Below are 24851 nucleotides of genomic sequence, written 5' to 3'. Positions count from 1 at the left end.
GTCCCAAACTGGTTTGGGTTGGAAGGCACCTTAAAGCTCATCTTGTTCCAACCCCTTCCACTAGACCAGGCTGCTCAGGGCCCATCCAACGTGGCCTCCCTGATTTGGAAAGGAGATGACAGCAAGTATTGTTTAGAAATGCTGCAAGCTCATTTCAATATTTAATCTGCTTTGCTTTAATAATTGGCCCTGCTGTCAGGTTACCTGTGAGGTGCCTGAAGCACCATTTGTTCCTGTACAGAGAGGCATCATTAATGTTATACAGAACAAGCCAGAACAATCCCATTTCAGCACTATTTGCTGATGTGCAGAGATCCCAGTGACCAACATTACTGAGTCTTTCTGGAGTGTAGGGGGTTAACCCACGGAGCTGCCATTACCAGATCTTGCTATACCGCTGTCTCTGTCCTCATTCTGCTCCCTCCCAGGCATATCCATAGGGTTGCTATGAACTGTAAAACAAGGAATACCAATTAGCAGGGGAATATACAGTTCCTTTCTTGTTTGCAGATCTCCATGTAATTAATGAAACAAAAACATGCTCATTAATTCAGATCAACAGCACTGCACAAGGCCATCACCAAGAAAGGCTGCTTAGCTGAACAAGCCAAAACACTTATCTGAGAAGCCTGTATGTGTTTTTCTCCAGTCCATACACCTATTTTAGTGCAAGCTGAAACTGGTACACTTTATTTCTTTACACAGATAATTTTCAATGAAATTTTAATGTACCAAGAGGATGTTGGTCCCACTGGTAGTACTCAGTGTATGTTCAAAAAACCACCAAAACCCAAAATGAACACAACCATTCATATACCAGCTTTCTCAGGTATTATAAATGTAATTTCATAAGGATTTTCAATGCTGTCTTGAAGAAAATAATACTTTTGAGTTGTGAGCAGTGCATTGGTTGTTCAACTAAGCCAAAAGCTGTCCAGATTCAGAGTCTGTGTACACACAAGATCAAAAATGTCTCAGGCTCAATGGTCTTTAAATGTGATATATTTTACAAATGTGTGTGTGAAATAAAACTACTCAGCCATGGAAATAAGACCCAGCCAATAAAAGCAAGAAATGTCCATTTTGAGTGAATCTAGGTTAGCTTTAGTTTTTACAGTTTAGTTGAAACCAGTCCAGATTAAAATAGCTTGACACCATTGTGAAATATTATTCCAGAAATACGAAATCCATATTAAAACATATAAGTTTCCAAAACAAAGCAACACAAACAACCCCAAAGAGGACTATTAAATGCCTGTTGTCCTCGGGGGATTTAAGGAACGTATCCAAAAAGGTAAGAGAGCAACCATCACTGTCCATTTTGTATTTAAAAAAAAAAAAAATAAATAAAAATCTTATTTCCAGGGCTGAACTACAAATGCCCCCCCAGTTTGTCACCCAGCTAGACTAGCCCACAGCACACAGCACACTGCAAACCTGCAAAGAAAGAGGCGCTCCGGATGAGGCGGAGCGGACCTTGCTCTGAGAATGCCCGCCTGGGGCTGCAAAGCTGGGAAAGACCTACACGGCAAAACGTAAAATACACATGAGAGAATGAGGTTAGTAAAGCAGAACAGTCCCTAGGGAGGGGGCCAGGGCAGGGAGAAGATATGAGCCAACATAAATGCAGAGTAACGTAGGCAGAGAACAGCTCTGAGGCCTGACAAGAATGCTGGTGTGAGGGTAAGTCCTGCAGTTGGACGGCACAGTACTTATAGAATTAACATAATAGACCCAGCTTTCCAGTGTCTCCCATACAAGGATGAGGTTTCTCAAAAGGGCTTTTTTTTTTAAGGTTGAAAAATGATTAATTTATGCAGGCTCAAAGCCTAACTTGATCACAAACAGGAGATTCATCATGGAGTATAATGTTTGTTTTAACATCCACAGTGGTGGGGTGGCTGGGAACACTGGTGCTGAAGAGGAGAGGGGAAGGGGGAGAAGGCAGGCAGGAATTCATCTTAGTAGAACCAACAGAAAATTATGGGCTGAAGTAGTTGTTGTGAGAACAGTCAGTACATCAGTTGAGTGAAACGATCACACAGAAAATAAATGTTAGCAGTCTCAGTAGTTCATTTTAAAATACTGGGTTGTAGATATACCAAGAAAACAGTGTATTTACTGTACACAAAGTCAGGAAAAGCACTTTAATGAGTTAATTGCCAGTCCCTCTCCTACATGTGAAGCAAATGCCCACTCAAAGTTTTCGGATTATACAAAACATGAAGGCTGCACCTCAAAGCTCCCTTCCATTCTCTCAGGCCTTCACTCATTAAAGAGAACACATGACCAGAGCTGCTGGTTTGTTTTTTCAACCAGTGTATCTAAAAAAAGCACGTTGTAAATAGTTCCCAACCAAAACACACAGACCCTTCTCCTGCCACAGGTGAGTCAGGAGCTGCTGAGCACAGTTGTTAGAAACGCTGCAGTTACAGATTAACTCCTTTTTCCACTTTGCCCAGGGTTCCCTCTGTGCTTAAATGGGAACTGTAAACAAACACTGCTGAAAATTTGTGCAGCTCAATCACAAAGAAAACTTCAGCATCCTCTCCTTGCAGGAAACCTCGTGCCTCTTGCCACACACCCTTGCTCCGAGGTGCCCACACCTCCTGGGCAGCTCTCAGGGCAGCCACTGGGCTGCTTGGAGGGGAAGAGTCACCCTCACCTCAGAGCTGGACATGGGTGGCACTGCCTACACCTGAATCACATTGAGTCCTCTCCTAAGAGCTGCCTTATCTGAATTGGAATTTGCAGTTTAGATCTCTCTGGTGATACAGCAAACTTTTGCCAAGCACAAAACACAGCAAACCCTAAAAGTAGGGGCACCTCATGCACTGTGAAAAATCACAATTGAAGTCTGAAAGGAATAGTGAATATTAAGAAAAATGCCACCTTTTAAACTACCCTGACCTAGTGAATTCAGGAACCATTTAATAGATAAAAGGTTCTTGCAACTTTAATTGGCTTCCCTTATAGAGGGACTATTGGGAATGACTTTAATGAGGTATACAGCTCATGAGCCTGAAAAGCATTTAAGCCCATGCCTAGGAGCAGTCTTATCAAAGTCAGTGTGAAGGAGAGAAGTAAACACTCTCAAGAATTAGGACCACATCAAAGTCAGAAACCCAGTTAAGAGTAACACAGTCATCAAAAATCCACTCCTTACTTCCAACCCTATAAAAGCATATTTTACATACAGCAGTATTCTGGAAAGCAATTCTAAAAAGAAGCCCCTTATTCTACCTACAACAGACATTTGCTTGGAGAGTCAACAATGAAAATGAAGGGACAGGGAGGACGTGCTATAGAGCCATGAATCAGGTGGCTACTGCTGGAACGAAGCACTGAAGTCCAGTATCTCTACTGTCATCTCAACTGCTCCCAAAGGGAAGAGCCAAGACCTTCCCCTCTTTGTTATCTAATGTTCATGGGGCCTCCACCCACAGCCCTTCCACGAGGCTGAGAACCAAGGATGCCAGATGGCTTCTCAACACTGCTTAACTCCCATGGCCAGACAGAGGAGAGAACACAAAGATACTCTGTCTAATCTGATCCAAAGCTGCAGCACAGCTGTGCAAGGTTAACTGAGACTCGGAGGAAACACGTGGCCACACGTGCTCAGGTGGGCAGAGTACAGAGCAGAATGAGAATTATTAACGAAAATAAAACTGGGGAGCTGAGCCAGGCACAATCAATCCTGCCTGACCTGAGACGTGCTGCTCAGGACGTTCTACACAATGTTATTTTCCAACATTTTCTGTATTTGCACTGAAGTATGTCTAAATATTTCTATTATGTATTTTATATACACATATACAGCTGTGTATACTGAACTACTGCTAATTCCCAGAACAGTCTGATTCATTCTCCTCCAAACTTCACCAGTATTAATTTTCTATTGCATCTTTAGCTTTTTTTAATGTGATTCTCTTTAAAAGACTTGCATATTCTAGAATCTATGATTACTCAATTAAAGATATCAGCAAATAAAATTTGTTTGTAATTACCTATATTCCCAAGAAGTCCATTCATAATTGTACTGTGGTCAGGCTTTAATGTATTGCTGTCTTGATTAATGAACTCAAGACTGTCCTGCAACCTATAATAAATATAAAACATACAACAAAACCAGTGATTTGCATTTCAGTAGAACAAAATGTTAGTTCATTATAGCCTGAATGGAACAGACAAAGTAAGAACACAGGCTTCCACTAGGAAAAGCTTTCAGAGCCTAAGCCATGTTCTCAGGTGGGTCAGTTAACACACAGAAAACTAAACTCTGAAGCCAGATATTTTTGTAACACCTTTTTCTTCATCTGGGACTGAATTTCCCCCGTTGCAGGCACTTCTGTACCTTACAACATCAAGCTTCCCCATACCAGCACGGAAGGAATGGTTCATTCATTCACTGAGAGCAAACTGAGGTGAAGACAACTGTGAGGGGAAGGTGAGGACGCTACTGACAGGATGTAACAAGAAGTTACTTTTTTAGAGAAAGAATCTGGAGGGTCCAAAAAGAAGTCTCGTGTGTTTGTCCTGTTCACCTGCTCGTGTGCAATGGCTACAGGCTGGGGGACTCACGTGTTGAGGCTGCCGTAGATGCTGCTCCCGGTGCGGGCTGTGAACACCTTGCTGAGCATGAGCTGGGGAGGTGAGCTGAGGAGGGCAGGAGGGGAGAAGGCAGTCAGAAACACAGTGCCAAGCCAGGCCTGCCTTTCCATTTCACAACCCCCCAGATTTTATAGACCTTCACACGACACAACGGCCTTTTGTTTCAAAAGTGACATCAGAATAACGTTAAGGCAAACACAGAAATCCCTTTTACTCTGCACTTGTGCCATTCAATTCAGTAGGCAGTAGTACTAAGGAGTGAGTCTTCTGAAAACACCAGCAGCAAAACATTAATCTTACCGGATCTGGTGAATTTTCAACGTGGAGCCCTTGTAGCTCATGGCCACAGAGCCAAACATCATCTCTCCAAGCATGTTGGCATCTGAAGAGCACCGAGAACCCTGCAAAAAACAAACCCAACAACATTTGGGTTTAAGCATTTTAGAAGCACACTTCTATTAGGGGGTGTAAAAGACAGGAAAATATTCTTTATCTAAAAGATAACCATGCAAAATATCTTCCTAGAACACTGTTGAACACGCTAAATTGACCAGTTTAAAGAAGATAATGCTAGCACAGAAAGTGATCTTCATATTGGCTGTGAGCTCAACCACTAAAACCATTGAAGAAATCTACCATCTGGGTGAGGGGAAGCAGATTCCAACTGCATTGAGCCAGGGGACTAAAGTTCTAAGAATGAGATAACACACCTTGCTGAATTAAAACCATTAAGCTTAAACCTTGCCTCTCCTTGACAAGAAGAATCACCAGTTCACTGGAGGTCTTAGCCAGACTGTGCACTGGAGCCAAGTTGGACCAGTGTTTTCTTGACAAACACTGATTCACAACTTATCCTTGGATGGTATTTTTATGGGATGACTCTTTCCCTCGTGCTGCCGTGATGGTACCAGCAAAGAGCTGCAGCATCATGATGCCAGGCTACAGTTGTGCAGTTCCTGCTTCTCCGTTGGCAAGAGCTTGCTGTAAGGCACCCAGGCTAAATACCAAGGAGGGATGTCACTATGCTGCATCACAGGCTAGGCCAAATTCTGCAAACAAAACCTTAAAATTAAAAAATCACTCAGGGCAATCAACTGGAGATGACTGCTCTGCTGACAGTCATCTCATTTGTGTACTTTCAAAGGCTGAGATTACTGTCCCTTAGCCCAGGGCTGTCTCATCTCTAGGCTGGCAGAGTATTAGTGCTGGGTCCTCACTTGTGGCTTGCCCTGACTAATTTAAAATATGGTGATCACTGACTCACAGAGCTCAGCCAGTTCACAGGTGGGTACTTTGGTACTGTGCAAGAGAGCAACACATTTCCTTCAAGATGTGTGATAGCCCTCCACTTCCTTGGAGTAATCCCTCCCAAAGATCCCTAAAACCAGTCACAGAAACAACTCTGTGCTTGGAAAATGCTAAGTGCCAGGTCTTCATTCTCCTCATCCAAGCTCTGAACAACCAGGATCCTCACCCAGATTGCTACACAGGATTGGAATACAGAATGATAGAATGGTTTAGGTTGGAAGGGACCCTAAAGCTCACCCAGTTCCACCCCCTGCCTTGGGCAGGGACATCTCCCACTAGACCAGGTTACTCAGAGCCCCATCCAACCTTTCCTTGAACACTTCCAGGGATGGGGCAGCCACAGCTTCCCTGGGAAGCCTGTGCCAGTGTCAGACAGCGAGCCCAGAGCACACCCAAGGACAGAGTGCCCCCACCATGGGCTCCTACCAGCAGCAAGGAGGGCTGTGAATATCCCACTCGAGCTTTCTGCTCACACTCACCCACAGAACAAGGGCAGGAACAAGGAAGTGCTCATCAGCCAAAAGGCAACACACAACACATCTCAATTTTTAGCTCTTCTCAAGCACTCTCAATTAAGATGATGATACTTTAACAGCCATACTATTAACCTCTGAAATCTGCTAACCCTGCAAGAATCACTAAAAGCAGCAACCACAGTTATAAAAATGAGGATACAATTGCAAGGTTTGTTAGTGTTCAATGACAGGGCAAAACCTGATCATTAGCTGGGCCTCGGTGAAATTTCCATCTTTACCTCCCAGGATATCCCACTGCCCAGGTGCACTGCAGGCACTACTGGAAAAACCAGAATTTAAAACCAGTCAGTATGACCCAGCAGCTCCAAGGAAATCCCAGCATAGATGTTAATGGCTCTAGGAAATAACAGGTTTGCCAGCATCATGAAATCTTGACTTGAGAACACTGCAAATTACTACAGCCACACACTATGATTGTTGGTTTTAAATCTGTTGCAGATCTCCAAATGAAGGAGACAATTCTGATTAAATGTCAAGCCCTTGATGGTTGGTTTTGATTTCAACTTTCTGCTGTTGTGAAAATCTAATTCTAAAGCTGAGGAAAAATACTTTATCTTAAAGTATTGATTTTCTTTGTCAGGCAACCAAATTAAAGTGAAAATCAGCTGCTTTCAAATTTAATTGTAGGGGTTTCCCTTTCCTTTGAAAGACAGACAAGCACTGCTGAAGGCAAAGAGCGTGATAAGATGTGCCCATGGCCTGTTCAGTCTGGCATTTCATCTACACTTAATAACAATAATTTTACCCTGCATAACAGAAGACACATATTTAATGCATTTAATATGGAAACACTGTTACAGCCCAACTCTTCGGGCCTCTAATGCTGCAAAATAAAGGTCAGTCAAGACCAAAGTAAAGTGCAATCAACTGAGGAAAGGGGTTAAATATTAAAAACTCAAACAAAAAATAGCTAAGGAGCATCTGGCAAAAAGGGCACAACCTGCAGCACTGCCAGCCTGGCCACAAACCAACTCCCCAGGCCATGGTTACCAGCTCCCATAAAAACTGATCATAAAATACCCACAAGTGTTGGTGAGTGCACATTAGCATATTAGAGGCAGTAACATGTGCATGATTTGGAAACTACACTTCTGAATATATTTACAGCGTTTAATATTCCCTCTGCTGCACATACTGTCCTGTCAATAACCAAGTGCATCTGAAAATTAAAAATGAAGAAATAAACGTCAAATGTTGTGATCAACAAACCTGAAAGACCTTCAGTCCTGCCTGCACTGACAAGCACAAGGGGCAACATCAGTGACATAATGTGCAAATAATTGTGGGCAAGCTTGGAATCATGTCCAGCTTCATCTTAATGGATTCTAATCATATTTTGAGGGATCTGGATGGGACATAATTACAAATATGGAAGCCTGGAACAAAATCCCTGAATTTCACATTGCAATTAAAGTTGCTCATATATAGTCAAAGTGTATTTAAACAAGAAAACATAAAGAACTATTTTACAAGTCCCACAGCATTGTATTATTTGAGCTTCCATTTACAGCTTTACAAAAAACTGAACAAAGCAACTTATAAATACTGCAAATACATTAAGTAACCTCTGAGGTTACAGACACAGCAGTGAGAACATAGGAAATGCCAGGCTGAGTGATGTCTGGACAAACTTACTTGGGCCCGTCTGCAGACCTGATACAAACTTTTATTGGGCATTAAAGAATTCTTGTGTTTATAGCTCTGTGCTCACTTGCTGGGGAAGCCTGGAAGGAGTCTGATGAATGCAGCAGATAGTTTACAACAAATACGTTGTGGAGACCAACTTCAGCTGGAAGTCTGTGGCACAGTCACGTAGCCACACATCAATTCACCTCAGCAAGACTCTGAGTGATACACATGAGGAAGTGGGCACTTAAAAGGGGAAACTTTCCTCAGTTTTATACTACACTGTCACGCCAACCACTAAAATTAATTTCCCTTAATAACACTGACCACTGTTTGGACAGAGCCTGCCCAGGTGGAGAGACAGTTTCTGGATAGTGGGGGGCCATCGTTTTCCTTGGGCACACAGTGCACAAAGGAGGTTACTCTGTGCTGGAAGGGAGCTGCTGGCAGAAATGTCTCTTCCCTTCAGAACCGCAGTTAAATGCCCTTCCAGGAAGGGAGGAACAGAAAACAGATCTTCAGCCACCTTACCAAAGCTGTGGAAAAGAGTGTGATGAGAAAGAGAAAACAGGAATACACAGCTCTCCAAATATAGCAGGAGCTAACGTGACAGTGGGAGAGTCAGCACTGGAAGGTTCTTCATTTCTATCTACGGGAGATTAAGACATCAGTAGTACTGTACTTCAGAGCAGGTTGTGGAGATAGCTTCCCTCAAACACACAATTACTTCATTACAAAGAGTGGAAGGGCTTAGTTCTATTTTAGGGTGGCTTAATATAAAACACTTGTGATCCATGGAAGGAGAAATGACAGAAATATATCTGTGTCAGATGACTCTAGCTACTCTCATGGCCAAAATCTCTTATGTAAAATGGAACTCAAGTGCACTGAATCCCTTGTTATAAAGCTGTTACACAGACAGTCCCTATAGAAAGTGTGTCTCTCTGTTATTTCCCTGGCATTTAGCAATAAAGTAAAATAAACTACTTCATCTACACCAAGATATCTGGGCTGAGTCTGATCGTACTGAAGGAGTGGTATCACTTGGGTCATGAGACACAACAAGTGCTCTGGAGAAATCACTGCCACTCAAGACACATCCCGAGAGAACCAGCTGGCTGGTTTCAGACTTGTTCAAACCCAAAGCTACAGCATCAACCATTCCTGAGTCAGAACCAAAGCCTGGTTCTGACTGAGAACTGAGCTCCAGCCTCTCACTTCAAGCATTTTAAAACAGTCGGAACCTCACGTGCTCGTGGTAGTTGACATGGGTTATGCAAACAAAAAAGGAATCAAAAGTGACTCACCTGGTATTTTGGGCATTGTTCTTTTGGATCAGAGAACGAGGAGGATGAATTGATTGAGCTATCCAAGGAAGAAGAGCTGTCTCCTCCAGGCTTCAGTTGGCAGCATTTCCCAAACACTCTCACCTGAGCATCACTGCAGAGTTTCTGAAATAAAGACAATACATGTGACACACTAAGATCCACAACCTGAAATCACTGCTAGCAGCATTGTTACTTACCTGTTTAGGTAAGATATTTGACAGCTGAAAGGCTTATGCCCCAGAAAAACAGGTAAGAGAATATACATCTGTGCCTATTGCAGCCTGGCTGTACAAAGGAAAGCTGAGCTCCTTTAATTCCAATTAGCCTGGAGAAAACAGGCCATTCCAACTCCATTTTCCTGAGTAGCCATCCATCTCTGAAGCTTTACAAATTACATTTTTAGACCCAGGATTAGGAGAGAGGATGGCAGCAAAGCATTTCCAGCTGTCTTCACCCTGCTCCCCGTGCCTGTCAGGGCAGAGGTGACACAGCAGTGATGGGCACACAGAGAAGGAGCAGTTCTCCATAAATAATCAAGTAAGAGTAACACTGAATTCAGGAGATTCATATTACAGGGATAAGTGGAGAGAAAAGATCCTGGTTTCTACAGATCTCTCCCTAGCTGTGTATAAGCCCCTTAGCCTTTTTAAAGAGTGGCACAGAGGTGACACATTCCTCATGTTTTCAGTACAAGGGAATTGTGAGGTTGAAAATGAACAAAGCTGAAAAAGTTAGTGTTACAGTGATACCTAAAGATTTTTAGGTTTTTTGTAGATTGTAATATAGCTGTATAGTTTTCTTTCACTTTAGACAGTTACTAAAGTGTTTTCTCCTGGTTTGTGCTACTTTCCAATGAATTTCTGTTTAACAATTTTTACAAGAGATTTTAGCCAGGACATCGTGTTTGGGATGTGCAACTGGACCAGAATAATGAGATATATTGTAGTCAAAACAAGATAGAGGGCCCAGAACCCTTGGAGGGGCTGAGGGTGGTACCAGGGGCAAAACGGTTTTTGGATGTACCCACTAGATATGGAAATTAGTTAAAAGTTATAGAAGTGTGAGGATTCTCTGTGTGTGTGTGTGCCCATGTACTCCCTGCACCTGACAGCCTTCATTAAAGAACTGCTCTCTGCCTTCCCTATATTTATATTGTTTGGAGAATTTTTTTCTTCCATTTTAGGCATCAATAAAGAAGTCAGAAAAGTTTCACAAAATTATGAAGAATCAATCCACAGGGTGAATTCTGATGGAGATTCAGACAAAGCACAGCAGAAAAGGGAGTTTGGAGGGCCCAGCTGGAGCTGAAGTACAGGATGGGCAGGATCTGCATCCACTCCCCACACACAGTATTATCAATCACTGGTACAGGAGGTGCTCCACTACTGTTTCATTCACAGTTTTAAAACATTTGTGATTTCCCTTGTGAATCTCAGCAGCCCAAGCAGAATCAGCATCCACATAAGTTAATGGTGTTTATACCAGCACTGGCATTGCCAACCCTCTTCACCTAAAGATCTCAATGTATTTTTCACACACTCGTTACACTTCAGCACACCCACGTAAGGTTGGCATTATTTACATCTGCTGGTGGGCAGCACTAGGAGACAGAAATAGCCTACACTGCTCAGAATTCCATACCAACTCTGCCCTGAGACTTCCTCAATTAACATTTCCTACACAATCAGCAAACCAGTAAGAGCAAGCTGCGAGTAAATCCTGCTGGAAGCAAGATTCAAGGGACAGATGGAAACCCAGAGCTGCTGTTGTATGTCACAGCTTCACCTCTGGACTCACCTTTCATCACCTCTCCTTTCAGCCAAAAACATTAATATGCCTCAATCCTTAATAGCTATGTAAAAAAGGAAAATGCATAAAGAAAAGTGTGAAATAGCCAAGGCACAGGGTGGTAATTCCATGACTCTGCTCAATAATCAGGAACAACTGTACAAAAAGATGACTGGTTTTACTGCTGTGGATGGATTTTGAGGAGGGACATAATGGGAATCCCATGCCTCTCTCCCAGGTTGCCCAGGTTACTTTTTTAGGGAGAGGTGACTGTCATTTGTCCCTAATTGTGGGTGAGATTTAGCAAAGCAGCAGAAAATGTCCAGGATTACTGAGCCCCACGTGGCAGCCTGCACTGCTGCCCCCTCAGAGAGCTGCTGCCACAGAAAGCCTCAAGGAAAAATGTGCAGAGAAATCAGTAATTCCGTGGCAGAGGGAGGGGAGCGTTCCCTGCCCACCCAGCCCTGTGCTCTCCTGACACATTGTAATATCCTCTCCTTCCAACACCCCGGGGAGCAGCTGAATTCCTGCAATACGTGGATTTGCTAATGGCTGCTGAGGATCTGTGGCTTGAGCACAGTGCACAATGGCTGGAACATGTGAATGATCATCATATGACTTCAGTAGGAACTCGTGAACTAGAATTGCATTTTATCTCTGACACAAACAACAATGTCCTAGGCTAGGCAAGCATCATGTGATAAAACCACATACAATCCACAGGGTTACAGCAGCTTTTGCAGGCAAACCACATTTCAGCTTGCATTTTCCATCAGATGTTGAAAGTTCCTTCTAAAAAGTTACAATTAGAACTAAGCTTCCTTGAGAATGAAGAAATGCATTTACTGGCTTTTTTCTCTGCATTAAAAAGAATAGGCTAACTTTGCAAATTAATTACTTTAAAATCATTTATTCTCATTGTCACTGCATTTTTCTGCACAGCAGCTTTCCCCAGATCCACTGGGGAGTCTGGTAACTTGAAGTAACAGTGGCCTAATTTAAACAGCAAACCAGGAAAATGGCTGTTTGGTCTTTGCAGTGGAGTTTAATGAACCAAAACTACTGCAAGGAGTCTTTAAAGCAGGTCAGGGTCTTTCAGCCACCACTTTTCAGAACCTTGCGAACAGTAAATCCCTCCTAAAATGTAGATCATGCATGAATTTTGGTGTCTGCTCTCTTACAAACTTAGCATATGCTCAAGAAGAACTTGTTGGACAATGAGATCAAGTACCTGCAGTGACTCTCTCCTCTGCAATTTCTGACTCCAAATGCCAATGAAATTTTAGATGCTACAAATCTCAAAATATTATACATCAAAGGAGTGGGATTACTTGCATTCCAATATAATAGTCCAAAGATATTCAAGCCAGGTTTCCAAGAATAAAAAGGTAACCTAATTATTTAAGAACTGTACGAGGGAAAGTTTCAAAGTTGTGAATTTTCTTTCCAATTAGACACAGTTGCACCAAATCAGCTCCCCGGGCAAGGTGCTGCCAGAGTGCTCTGGAATGCCCTGTTTTGCTGGAGAGCAGAACATCTGCTGGAAGGATGCCGTGGATCCTGGCTGCCACACTGCTCTCCCTGCTGGGGCCACACTCTGTTCTCTCTCTGCCAGCTCACTGCAGATACCACCCAGCTCCAAAGAGCTCTGCCAGTCCCAGTTCTTACATTAGAGGTCATGGGTTGCTGAAAGTCTTGGAGACCTATCAGGTAGTTCTGAAGATAACTTAGAGTAAAATGTCTCTATAGTATGACGGGGTACAAAAGAGTTTTCTTCCTCAGTTCCTCTTCTGGAGTCTTTTTTCTCCACATCTGTCAGCAAAGACCTTTGACTCTTTGCTACAAGGTCAATAATCTCCTCAATAAGTGGAAAAAACATGCCCGGTGCTGAATTTCTGCTGGGCAGGTTCTGGTTTGGGGATAATAAGAAAGTTGAAAGGAGCCTGGTGTGTTGAACTAAATCAGACTGTGTGTAGGTGTGTTAGGGCTGTGAGTGACAGGAGGAAAGAGAAATGTCATCCTATGCTTTATTCTTTTCTACCTCTCTGAACAGCAGGTGCTCAAATACCACTGTGGTGGCAGTGATAGAGAAATATGTGTTTCCAAGCCAAGTTGCTACTCTTCAAGAGCTCTGTACCTCATTTCCAGAACAGGTTTTCCAGCAAAGCTGAAAAATTATTCTGAAACAGATAAATTAAGTCTTCTGCTTTATTAATATCTGTTAGTCTGAATGTGCAATTAAATGTATGCATCCACCTAGGACATGGGAGTAACCTGAACAGGCATTCATCTGTCCCCTTCAGTGCTGCTGTAAAAATCCAGGTATCTTTCTTAAAATGCAGCTGTCAGTGCTGCAATCTCCCTTTATTTCCAGAGTTGTCAAGTTCCTCTATTACTCAGAGGTCACTGAAAAAAGTCAAGACAACCCTGTGCTCCCCCACTCCACTAGTATTTTTCCATTTCTGTTTAGAGAGAATAAGCGGAGCTAAGAAGGTGGGACTTGATCTCTGTGCTTACAGCTTTATCCATCTGCTCAGCCTGGCTCAGTGGAAACCTGTCCCGAGAGCCAGACAGAGTCCAGAGTCTCCATTTCACACAACTCACCTAAAAGCAAAAGGCTCACTATCCAATTACTAATCCTTCAAAGCAATTTGCTGTTCAACATTTATCCAGTGCTGAAGTATATTGGAACACGTGGCTAATCCTGGCTTGTTTCAACCAGCATGCCACTTCTCTACTTTGGGATAAATATGACATTTGGAGTAAAAGAAATTGCCGCTGTAGGAGATCAAATATCATGTGACCTTTCACTGAAATTATCCTGAATATAAAGACAACTAGGTTACATGGAAAAAGTGAACTTTCCACTCCCCAAACCCAAGTTCATTACTGCACCTCTAGATCTCAAATTCCACATCCCAGGTCGCTCTTTCTCTTTCATTTCTTCAAAAACCCAAAACTAACACTGCTTCTGAAAATCCCCTTCTGCCTCTGGGTCCTGGCAACAAGTCACTGCCCTTCTCTGATTCCTTGTCTTTCCCTCTTTCCTGCCACACACCCAAAGTCTAGAGCCCTGCTCAGCACTGTGCAGTTTGGCTCTTCCTTTCCTTCCTCCCTCCTCTTCCTCATGGTCCCTGGACACCCTTCCTTCCCCCCTGGACTTCACACCTTCCTCTAGGCTGATCTTTAAGCTTAGGAAATCTTTTAGCTCTCACATGTCCATCAGCACCTCTCTTCAGCCGGACCCCAAATGGTAACCACGGGGTCATAAATCCCCAGTGGACAACACGTGAAGGAAAACAGTAAAACGAGACAATTAATCCCTGTCCCTGAGCTCTCCCTCTCTGCTCCAAGGGACACTGTGACACAAGGTTCCTCTTCCCAGCTTTACTTTACTCCCCGCTGCTCTTTTGTGGCACCATTTCCATGGCATCCTTATCCCAGTCCACTGGCGGCCCTTGGAGGCAAACTCCTCATCCTTCAGCTGGCCTGTGCACAGGGGCATTTATGGGGACACAACTCAGCACCACACAGGGCTGGAAAGGGCAGCCACTCTCTTCTAGAACATCCTGGAAGAACTCAGCTATGGGAGGTACCCAATTTTCTGATGCTTGGGAGGCAGCAGCCTTTCCCCTCTGCTTCCAGAGCCCGGCTGATCAATAGCCCATCCCCTGGAAAGGCGGGGAAGGACCTCTCCTGCTCAGCACCAAAAAAGGTATAGGACTCACAAAGGGGATCTCTCTGCCTCCCCCATGCCAAGTGCCCACAGCTGCCCAGGGTGGATCTCTGCCTGGCCTGGTGCAAACGCCTGGCACAGCCCCGGGCCAACATTCCGGGTGTTGGGAAGAGCTGCCAGCCCTCCGAGTCACCAGACTGCTGCTCAGCTTCCCTGGCCAAGTTTAACTCTAACAAAACCTGGGGAAAACACGACTTCTCCCGAGCAATTCAAATATTGTAATGGCCATGCTGCAAACTCCGAGCTGCCTTCAGTGTCCTGCTCTGCAACACCCTCTCCAAATTCTTGCTTACCTAATATTTAGCTTTACTGAAGACATGAAGAGGCTGATTTAATACCCAATGAAAACACAAAGTCTTTATTTGTGTTTAGTCACATTTCCCTCATGGATAAGATGAACCTAGTAATGCTTAACTAATTAGAGCCCCACTTGGTGTGAGCACAAACTCAGCAGCTTTCACTCATCAAAAATTCAGAGCTCACTGGCTTATTTCTTGAAGCATCTGAGTCTGGAAAGGTTTGCTCTGATGCTCCTTAAATTTTACAACCATACCTTCCCTTATAGAACGCAAATGCCTGAGCCATGTTCAACCTTGGTCCACTGTACATATCTCTTGACATATATAGAGATTAGATACATAAAACAGACCAAAACATATCTCACCTTGCTGCAGAGGCATACAACTCTTAAATTATAATTGCTTTCATGTCTCATGACAACAGAAAACGGGAACTGAAGAGCACAGCAACATAAAGCAAACTTTGATTCTCCACATTAGACTGATTAGCCTTCAACCAGAACAGTCTGGGCACTGACAGGCACTTTAGCAGATCTCCCCCCCACCCTCAGTGTTATTGGTAAATCCAGAGGTATAAATCCTGTTGGGAAATGTCAGGGGGAAGAGATGCAGAAAGCATTGGCTTTTGTGGGGTGCTGAACAGACACCCTTTGAGAAGGGAGAGTGCCCAGCCCACACACAGCTTGCTGCAAAAGGGCAAGGGTGCCTTGGAATGTGCTTAGAGCCAAGATCTGGCTTTGTATAGGCAGGGTGTGTCTTTGGTAGGAAAATCATGATAAAGAGCTAGAAAAATAAACAATGCAATTCCTTGAAAATGGCCAGTACGTCCTGCTGGCTGCACAGGCCTGTGCTGAGCTCACAGCGAGCCCAGCCGAGGACTCTCCTGCATGTTTTTACCTGCAAAGTTTTGTTTTACGAGAAAAGTTTTGCCTGACATGACATTATCTGAGTACTTGCAAGAAGGCAAGTATTGTAGCCAGCAAAGGTTTCAATATATCCTCTTTCAAAGTCTTCTAATACTATGAGAAAAAAGAAATATATCAAGTTTCTAGAGATGAATTCTGGATATTTCAAGTGCCCTGGGAACAGTTTTCTCCACCAGTATCATGTACTCACTTCACAGAGATGGTGACTACAGCTGTTTCCCTCCCCCTTAGCAAAGAAAAAGAAAGGAAAGATTAATATGGAACCATATCAGCTCCATTATCAGCCATTTATCCTCTTGTTGAGTTGCCAATGAACTTTCTGAAATAACCCAAACCAGTGAAGTTTGCAAGTTCAGTGTGCAAATACACAACTTAAGGAGGCTTTCAAGAAATTAATATAAATATGGCAAGAGGATTTACACCGTACATCTTTTTTATTAAGGAAGCAATACTTTATAACTAATGAGGTAATAGTGATAAGCACAGACAGCAATTCATACCAATAAACCATTTGTAAAGATCTCTTGTCTTTAAAAACCTGTTTTCCTGGCAAGAACACCCGAAAGAACAAGAACTCATAAAACCATTCTAACAAGTTCAAATTAAAAAGAAAGATGCATTTTTTTTCAACATTTGTGAAACTTGCTTTGCTTCAAAAATTCTCTGTAAGAACTAGGAAACTGGGATCTTGATTCATGGCTATAAAAGCACTGGAGTAAGCAATGGAGAAGCCTCCAAGTTTGTGCCTGATAAGACACCAAGTGACTTCAGAGGTTTGAGTATTGGACACAGGCAGCACCCAGGACCAGGGTGAGGAGCATCAGGCTGGCAGCTCTCAGCTAGAGGCTGGAAGAGTCTGCAAAGCTGGATGAACAATCTTCTGGCTGTACTCCAATAGCCAAAGGAAAACCAGAGCTTGGGGTAATGTGTCATTTTGTGTACTCCTGCTTACAGAAGGACCTCAGTACGTCCTACAGGTAAAAGCAACTGGAATCATAAATTTCAGTTCACACCATGCTTTCTGCTTGCAGAGCTTAAAATGGTTTGTGGGTGCTTTTAGAGATGGTAAAAAGGAAGTTCAAAGCAGCGAAATAAGTTGTCCAACCTCACACCACCACTTACAATAGCACTGTGGCTAGAAATTAATCTTCTGGCCAGAGCCCTTAGAAGGAAGTATCCTCATCTGACCGCATCCATTACAGTTTCAACTAACAGATTACCATGCAAACCATGCCAAAACGAAAAACAGAGGAAAAGTTTTCAAGTAACTTTGTGGGGGAAAAAAACTGTCAGCAAAGCATACAAACAACAATTGGCAAAAGCTAAACAAACAGGACACAAGAGGACACAGGACTGGGAGGACCTTCTGATTATGAATGCAGAGCCCAGCACAGTACAAAAGCAGGTCCATAAATACCAGTTCCTGCCCTGCCTCAACCCCCAGCACTGCCTGCTGCAGCCCCAGGAAGGAATCCTTCTCACTTTCTACCAGAAAGTAGATGAGCCCCAGAACACAGGGATCACTACAGTATTTAAATCTGGTAAGAGTGAAATTACTGAAGCCTGAATAATTTGCAACTTAACAGGCATTTAAATATAGCCCTGCATATAACCAACATTTAAATGTCAATGTGAAGAAAACAAACACGTGTGCTTTGTCAATCTGGCCCTCTGAAAAAAACACCAACTATAAACACGTAAATGGGCAAAATACTCACCGACACTGAAACATCCTCGATTTTTCTTTTAGCACTGGAGTCAAACAAGACATTCCGTCCCCTCCTCTCGCAGTCCTGATACACGATCAGCCGGATCTGGCTCGGGTCAAACTCCGGCAAAGGCCAGCTTTAATTAAAGAAGAAAAGAGCAGAAGGATCAATTACCACAACTCTTTATTACACTGTTATTTCTACATTATCTGTATATACAACTTGATTAAAACATAAAGTCAAGCAAATGCAATGCCATTTCATCAAACCCTTTGATGCTGCAGCCAGAACTATGCCTTTTGGGTTTTTTTCTTTCCCCTACACGTGCCAAATTACACTGTCATAAACTCCACCAATCCACTACAACCACATAAAACGTTCTCTGCAGCATTAATAGATCTTGTGCTCTGTCTTGTGATATGTTTTCCTCAAGTTTCAGCTATTTAAAATCAAAGTCATAGAAGAACTCAGCTTTTGTGTTGGAAGACAAAAAAACCCCACCAAGAATAATAATCACAGGATGGTTTGGTTTGAAGGGACCTTAACCACCTAGTCCTCTCCACTTAGGCCACTGTGACTGCAGGCCATGGTCAGCAAACCACACCCAGCAGTCCTGACACACCTATTCCCAAACTGGTTTTGCATTCAATGACAAGGGAAGGAGCTTTCCTGAGCCTCTGCCTTCCCTAGTGCCACTACTCCAGAGCAGCTCTGCAAAGGCAGAACTTGCAGGGCTCAGCCTTGAGAATCACTGCATCATCTTGCCTTTAAGGGTGCTTTGTAGCCATCATCTCGAGTTTCCATTTTAAAAAGCCAGCCATCACTTTAAAGCCCACCAGGCATTGTTGCCCATTGGCTTGGGAATCCATTTTCACTGATACCTTCTCTGTTCTTGGAAGATAGGAAACAAGACACCTGCTCTATCCATGAAGCCACCAGGAATCATCTTTCAGCTAGTTTACGAGCCACTTCCTAGACCAAGTGAAATTTTAGCTTCCTTATCCTTGGCTTTTAGGCAAGCAGCATTAGCATGAAACCCCAAGAAGCCAGAAACAAGGTGCTGGAACTTTCCAGCCATTAGTGAAGCACACAGGCTCCCAATTTACAAGAAGCAGCTGTACATTTATTTCAGCAAAAAGACACCCATAATATGTATTAAGGTAAACCTGGCATACTAGACTCCAAGACAACAGGGAATTTTCCCCTCTAACTCACCACCCAAAGGGTTTCCTCCTCTGCACCCATGTTTTATGTGACTAATACATCAATGATGAAGTATGACCCAACCACTCCTATGACAGCAGAAAGTCAATTTGATCACCAAAGTCATCATTGCCTATCAGAAGCTTTTAAGACTGCCCCGTGTAGGTACACAGGCTTTACAACCACCATAGTCCAGTGAGGTGAAACTAAGCATCAAGACATGCAGTTATTCAGCCTCCTGACAGAGGAAATCCATTTCCTAATCAGCCCAGCCCCACCATTTAGCAACAGGAGAGAAAAACAGAAGCTGCTGAAAAGCCGGTGTGCAACAAATGTCAAAATCAACTTGTTACAAGAAAAAACCTTGAGCAACTTGAAGCTGAAATAACTTGATGTCTAGATTTGGGGTCAAAGAGCCATGCACCTTCCCATTTGGGCACCTAAAGCCAAGTGTCCTCAGCAGAGGGACATGCCCACAACAAAGAGCAGACACCCAACTGAGCAAATTCTGTACCAAAACCCAAGCACAGTGAAAAGAGCTCAGCTTACATTTACTGGGGTCTCTGCTAAATGAGCCCCATCTTGCATTTCATAAAATGAAAGAAAACAAAATCTCTGGTTTTATACATGTCTGGGGTGTTACCAACCAAGAGGCTTGAAGGCACTAATGCTGGGGGATGGTAACTGGTAAGAGCATGACTTTGGCTAGAGGTGAGGAGAACCACTGGCTAAACTGGCTTCCTGGGAGAACAGCCTCCATATATTTAAATGAAATCAGGGGAAGTCCAGAAACTAATATTTTTTTCCAGACAGGCCACCGTGGTTCCTATAAAGAAGCAGTGTGTGACAATAACAAGGACTTGCTGGCCAAAAAGGTGCTATCACTTGCTCCACCCTTGCAACGCATTTGAATTTCCTTCACACTCGGACAAAAGCATGTCTTCCATTACCTAGTACTTTTGATATTTGACTTTGAAATTACTGGCAAAGAAGGGCAGTAGCTGTTCCAGATCTTAGGAAAGTCTACTTATAAAAAGCTCCAAGAGCAGATTACACACTAAGAGGAGAGAAAGCTAAATATAAAACTCTTGGTGTATTCAGAAACATATCTGATCAAGGTAACAGGAGCTTGTTTACTTCTCAGCTTCTTCACATGACATTTTAACTTTCTCTAGACAAGCATTTAGTAGCTATTATCCATCATAATTTGTGATAATTCCAAAGAAGCGTTATCTCTGTTACATAATAGCATCCTTAAGCACATTTCAGCCTTGCAAAAACATTCCCTGGCAAGAGCGGGCCACTTCCCAAAGCAGAGGAGCCTTTCCGAGAGCTGGGGGAAAGTTCATTTAGGCAGACAGTAAACAGAGGCAGCCTGGCACCTCCGACTCACCCCCGCCGGCCAGGGAGAAGCAGGACACAGAGTAGCTTTGCTTTTGTTGTTAGCAGGTTTAAAATACCGTTAAGCTTGATATCTGCATAGATTATCCCCAGAAACAGAGAAATTCCTGCATGCAATAGGCAGGGCGCGTTCTCAAAACAAATATACCAAGGGCAGCACTCCAGCCCTCCTCTTCAGGCAGATGAAAACTGACCTAGATCTTCTGAATATAATTAGTTCTGTTTATAAATGGAAATTAACTTTGACATTTAACTGATGTTTTCTTGAGATTCTTACAGGAAAACCAGGAGACGGAGAATCAGATGTTCTGGCAATGTTAATGAAAGGTGAGTCTCCATCTTTCGCCCTGCTCTGGAAACGACAGTTTCTTAATGAGGACTTTTTCCTGCCTGACCTGTCTGCCATTCTTTGATCTTTCCTTGAATCCGATTAGAATTAAAGGAAAACACAAAAACAAATCCAGAACAAAAACACACAAAAACCACCACCAAGAAAACCCCAAATACCAAAGACATTTTCCACACAACGCTGTGAGTTCATGGAGGGAGAGAAAAACTAAAAACTAATTCCTTCTGAGCAGGACACTGCTCCTGAGAGATCTCCACTACACGTGGGGATTCTTCTAGAATGACATGTCCAAAAATACCTGTATGGGGTAGGAATCTCTTGATGCATAAATGCTGTATCAGATGTCTCAGAAACAAATCACATAAACCCAGATCTCACACCGTGAGAGACGGGTCAAGGTTGGAAGGGATTTCTGGAGTCCAAACCCCCTGCACTGATGCTAATGCAAGTACGAAGTGCAAAAGGAAGGAATTATTTGGGACAGAATGGAAAACTTCCACATGATTAATGATGAAATTATTAGAAACTAATAATAACAAAATCAGGGCCTGAAAAATGATATTTTAATGCATGTTTACACTTAAGCCCTACTGTTGTTCAGCTCTTCACCTCTTTCACCCTTTTTGTTTTCCTGCCTTTTTTACCTTCAATCACTAGGAATATTACCTGTAGTTTACATTTATAGATCCATGACGTGCTTCCTGACACCTGTACTGTAAGATTCATGGCAATCCAGAGCTCCAAATGCTCCCCAAGGATGGATTTTCTTGTGTATCCAATTCCTGGAGTTTACTACTGCCATCGACACTTCTCAGCAAGAACTGAGTGACTGTAAATTGGTATTATTTCACTCTGGGCAAGTTTTAATAGATGAAACGACAGACACAGTAATCCTTCATTACCCCTCCATCAATTAAAATACAGGACTTTCCCCTGTAACTGAATGCAAGTACACCCCTTCCTCTTCATTCCCACTTTCAATACAAACAGTACTTCTTCATTGCATGCAAGGTTTAGCTTAGTATTACTTTTTCTTCTGCCTGAGACTTTAGTTTTAAAACTATTTCATATTAACACAGCTTAGATAGTACCAATCATTTTTTAATAAACACAGATATTTTAGAAGTCATAAAGAAAACCAGTTGAGGCAAACTGATCAAGGTATTAAGAAGATAGGAATTGTAAAAGAGTTTTCTAAAAAGTAAAGTTGCTCAAAACCAGAACGTGACTAAACATTGAAAAAGTAAGTTGAAACTATCAAACTATTGTTTTCCTACATCATGTTACCCATAGTTATAAAAATTGCCTGGTGATGAATCACTTGGAACTATTTTTAAGTGCATCTACGCAAATGATATTTATAGTTTATGCCAGCTTATCTGTTCTGCGTGGTTTTCATGTTAGCACCTTTTTAGAGGGTGACAGAACAGCCAGGCAGAGCAGCCGGCGGGTCCACCTTGCCCCGCGCTCCCCTCGCAGGCTCCTGCTGGAGGAGCATCAGGACACAGGCACAGGGATCCCAGGGCTCATCTGCAGCTCCTGCAGATAACTCTCCATGGATTGTCATTGCTGCAGGTGCTCAGACCCAGCCAGCTTCCACACAAACACCTGACAGAGCCCATGCCTGCCTCGAAGAGCTGATGTAAACACAGGACTGTCCCCCTGGGTGCACTGGGATTTCAGATGCAGGTTATCTCCATGTTCCACACCAAAGCATGCTCACCTGGACCTACACAGCCCAGTATAATTTAGGATCCTGCAGTTGCTTTGTTGTAGGGAAGGGTGATCAGATGCAGAAGGAAAATGGTCCTTGCCTAGTCCAGCCACCATATCATACTCCTCTCACCCCTGACTGAGATGCCTTTTCCAACAAGGAATTCCTTCCTCCTGCCCAAACTCCTCTGTAGATTTCTATTCTCTTACTGGATTTTCTCTCTTTTGGCTTTGAGAAGATACAAAAAAAGTCAAGTATATAGGATACCTGGAGAAGGTATTGTACATATTTTAATACCTCCTTACTGCATTTAAATAATTCCCTTATTATTTGACCATTATTGTACAAAAACAGCTGCACAGACCGTTCTGAAAGAGCACAACTAATTTGGAAGACACAAAAACAGAACTGTACTGTATGTTAATAAAGCTTCCACCTTTGAAGACCATCTCTTTTTAGAGGTATGGGCAGGTTATTTATTTTTTTTAGCAATAACACCTGAAACACAAAAGAACTTTCTCAGGATTCACATGACAAGGATGATCCAGGCAGCACTGCCAATTTGCAAAGTTGGCATTTTAAGAGAGAGATTCCACTGAAGTGCTGGTGACATAACACAACCATAAGGCTATGAGGAGGAAGAAGATCCCTAAAGCAGGGAAACCACGGGGCCCACACTTAGCAAAAATTTTGCAAGATAATTGTCTTTACGAGAGCTGAGGTCACGTCAGGGCTGAGTGACTGGTGGTGAACACTTGCTGATTCTGCACAGAAAACCAGCGACTGTGCCTGGCCAGGGCCAGGGAGGAGCCCTCGAGGGTGGATTGCGAAGCAGCTCGCCCAGCGCTCGGGTGACACTGCCCTCTGCCACCGTGACCTCAGCCAGGCTTTCGCAGAAGTCACAGGACCTGTGTTCTGGATAGCCTGGAAGAGCAGACACATTCTGGATGGCCCCAGGGACAGCCACCCTTGACTGCTCCCAGCGGGGACACCGTTTAGGTTTATCACACTGGAACAACGTTTCTTTGCCATAAATTAAATCCAAGCGCTCCCCTTTTCCTCTCCTGAAGGAGGATGACCTGTCCACAGGCACGGCAGAGCTGTGGAGGTCAGCTCCCTGCTCCATCCCTAAGTCTGGCTCAGTCATTTACCAGCTTAGCAATCCTCACCTGGAATAGCTGCACTTCTTGAGCTCCGGGAAACTTGTGCTGCTTATCCTAAGCACATACTGTACACCAGGCACAGAGTGCATCAGCCAGGTATGTCACAGGCAGTAAATAAACCTGGACTTCAACTGGCTTCCAAGTTCCTTGGCTATGTCCAGTTCTTTAACTGTATACGAAGCTGACTTTAGCTTGTTTTCATTTTTTTCTCCCTTCCACCAAGTCACTTGACTCTCATTAAGATACCTAATTTATACTCTAAAGTCTAATAGATGAGCCAGATGCCTTTCCACAAGCAAAAAGACATAATATTTACAGGTTAAGTGCAGCCTAGTCAATACATTAATCATAATCTGGAGTGTGATATTGAAAATAAATTGGTGGGAAGGTTTTGTTTAAGATGTGCAGCATGTTGAGTAACTTTGCAATTCGCACAGCTTCAGAATTTACAATCGGTATTAGTAATTTCATAAAATATTTTTCTGACTACCTCACGTCATTTTAAGGATCACCTGCTCAGCTTTCAGCTGATTTAGGCAAACATATGCATGCAAATATTTGCACATACACACACAAGCTCCATGCTCTTTTGAAATACCTGTTTTAATTAAAACCACACACAAACGAGACAGCTCATTTCAGTTAAATTCACTAGCACTGAACACAATGTTTTACATTATTCAAGCAGACTGCACTTCCCTTTGCAAAATTACAACAGATAGAATCAATCCAGGGAAAAAAAATCATTCGTGCCGTTTAGCATGAAATTATAATAAAAATCATTTAAAAAATTAAATCTGTAAAAGTTTCACGTATCCGGAAAAGAAATATTTTCATCACAGGGAAAATAATAAGCTTTCGAAAAATCAAAATAATCTCAAGAAGTGTGCAGTGACCGTACCTGGGAAGCATCTTTGTCCCCCGAGCAGTTCCACTTTTCGAAATCCCTATAAACTCCTGTTGTGCCCGGCTGCCAACTCAGGTTAATAATAGCAATGAGCCATATTCATCCAAAACCACAAGACTGTCAGGTGACATATCAAGAGGTCTGAATTTAACTCAAACAAAAGACTCTCCATGCTGCAGTGCAAAAGGCTTAATCCTAGCAACAGGATCACAAAAACCACCTTAAGGGCAGCGGCTCCGGGGTTGCC

At 43.0% G+C, this 24851-nt stretch overlaps 1 protein-coding gene across 2 annotated transcripts in view; it reads right to left on the bottom strand.

Moving 5' to 3' along the window:
* Positions 1–24818, bottom strand: part of FNIP1 (folliculin interacting protein 1) — a 44444-nt gene extending 19626 nt beyond the window's left edge. Inside the window, exons 1-8 of one of the 2 annotated variants that reach the window (XM_008922715.4) lie at positions 24599–24818; positions 17877–18003; positions 9389–9532; positions 4912–5012; positions 4582–4656; positions 4008–4099; positions 1438–1521; positions 381–452 (exon numbers count right to left, since the gene is read on the bottom strand). In XM_008922715.4, the coding sequence (XP_008920963.1) occupies positions 381–452; positions 1438–1521; positions 4008–4099; positions 4582–4656; positions 4912–5012; positions 9389–9532; positions 17877–18003; positions 24599–24609 (706 nt within the window). In that variant the 5' untranslated portion in view covers positions 24610–24818. The remainder of the gene's footprint in view (positions 1–380; positions 453–1437; positions 1522–4007; positions 4100–4581; positions 4657–4911; positions 5013–9388; positions 9533–17876; positions 18004–24598) is intronic. The other variant, XM_018081068.3, reaches the window with a different exon arrangement.
* Between the last annotated feature and the right edge of the window lie 33 nt (positions 24819–24851).

This window comes from Manacus vitellinus, unplaced genomic scaffold (genome assembly GCF_001715985.3).
Source record: "Manacus vitellinus isolate BGI_N305 unplaced genomic scaffold, ASM171598v3 scaffold_51_pilon, whole genome shotgun sequence".
In the NCBI taxonomy this organism is placed as follows: Eukaryota; Metazoa; Chordata; class Aves; order Passeriformes; family Pipridae; genus Manacus; species Manacus vitellinus.
The sequence above is the reverse complement of the archived record's forward strand: the minus strand, read 5'-3'. Positions and strand labels throughout refer to the sequence as shown.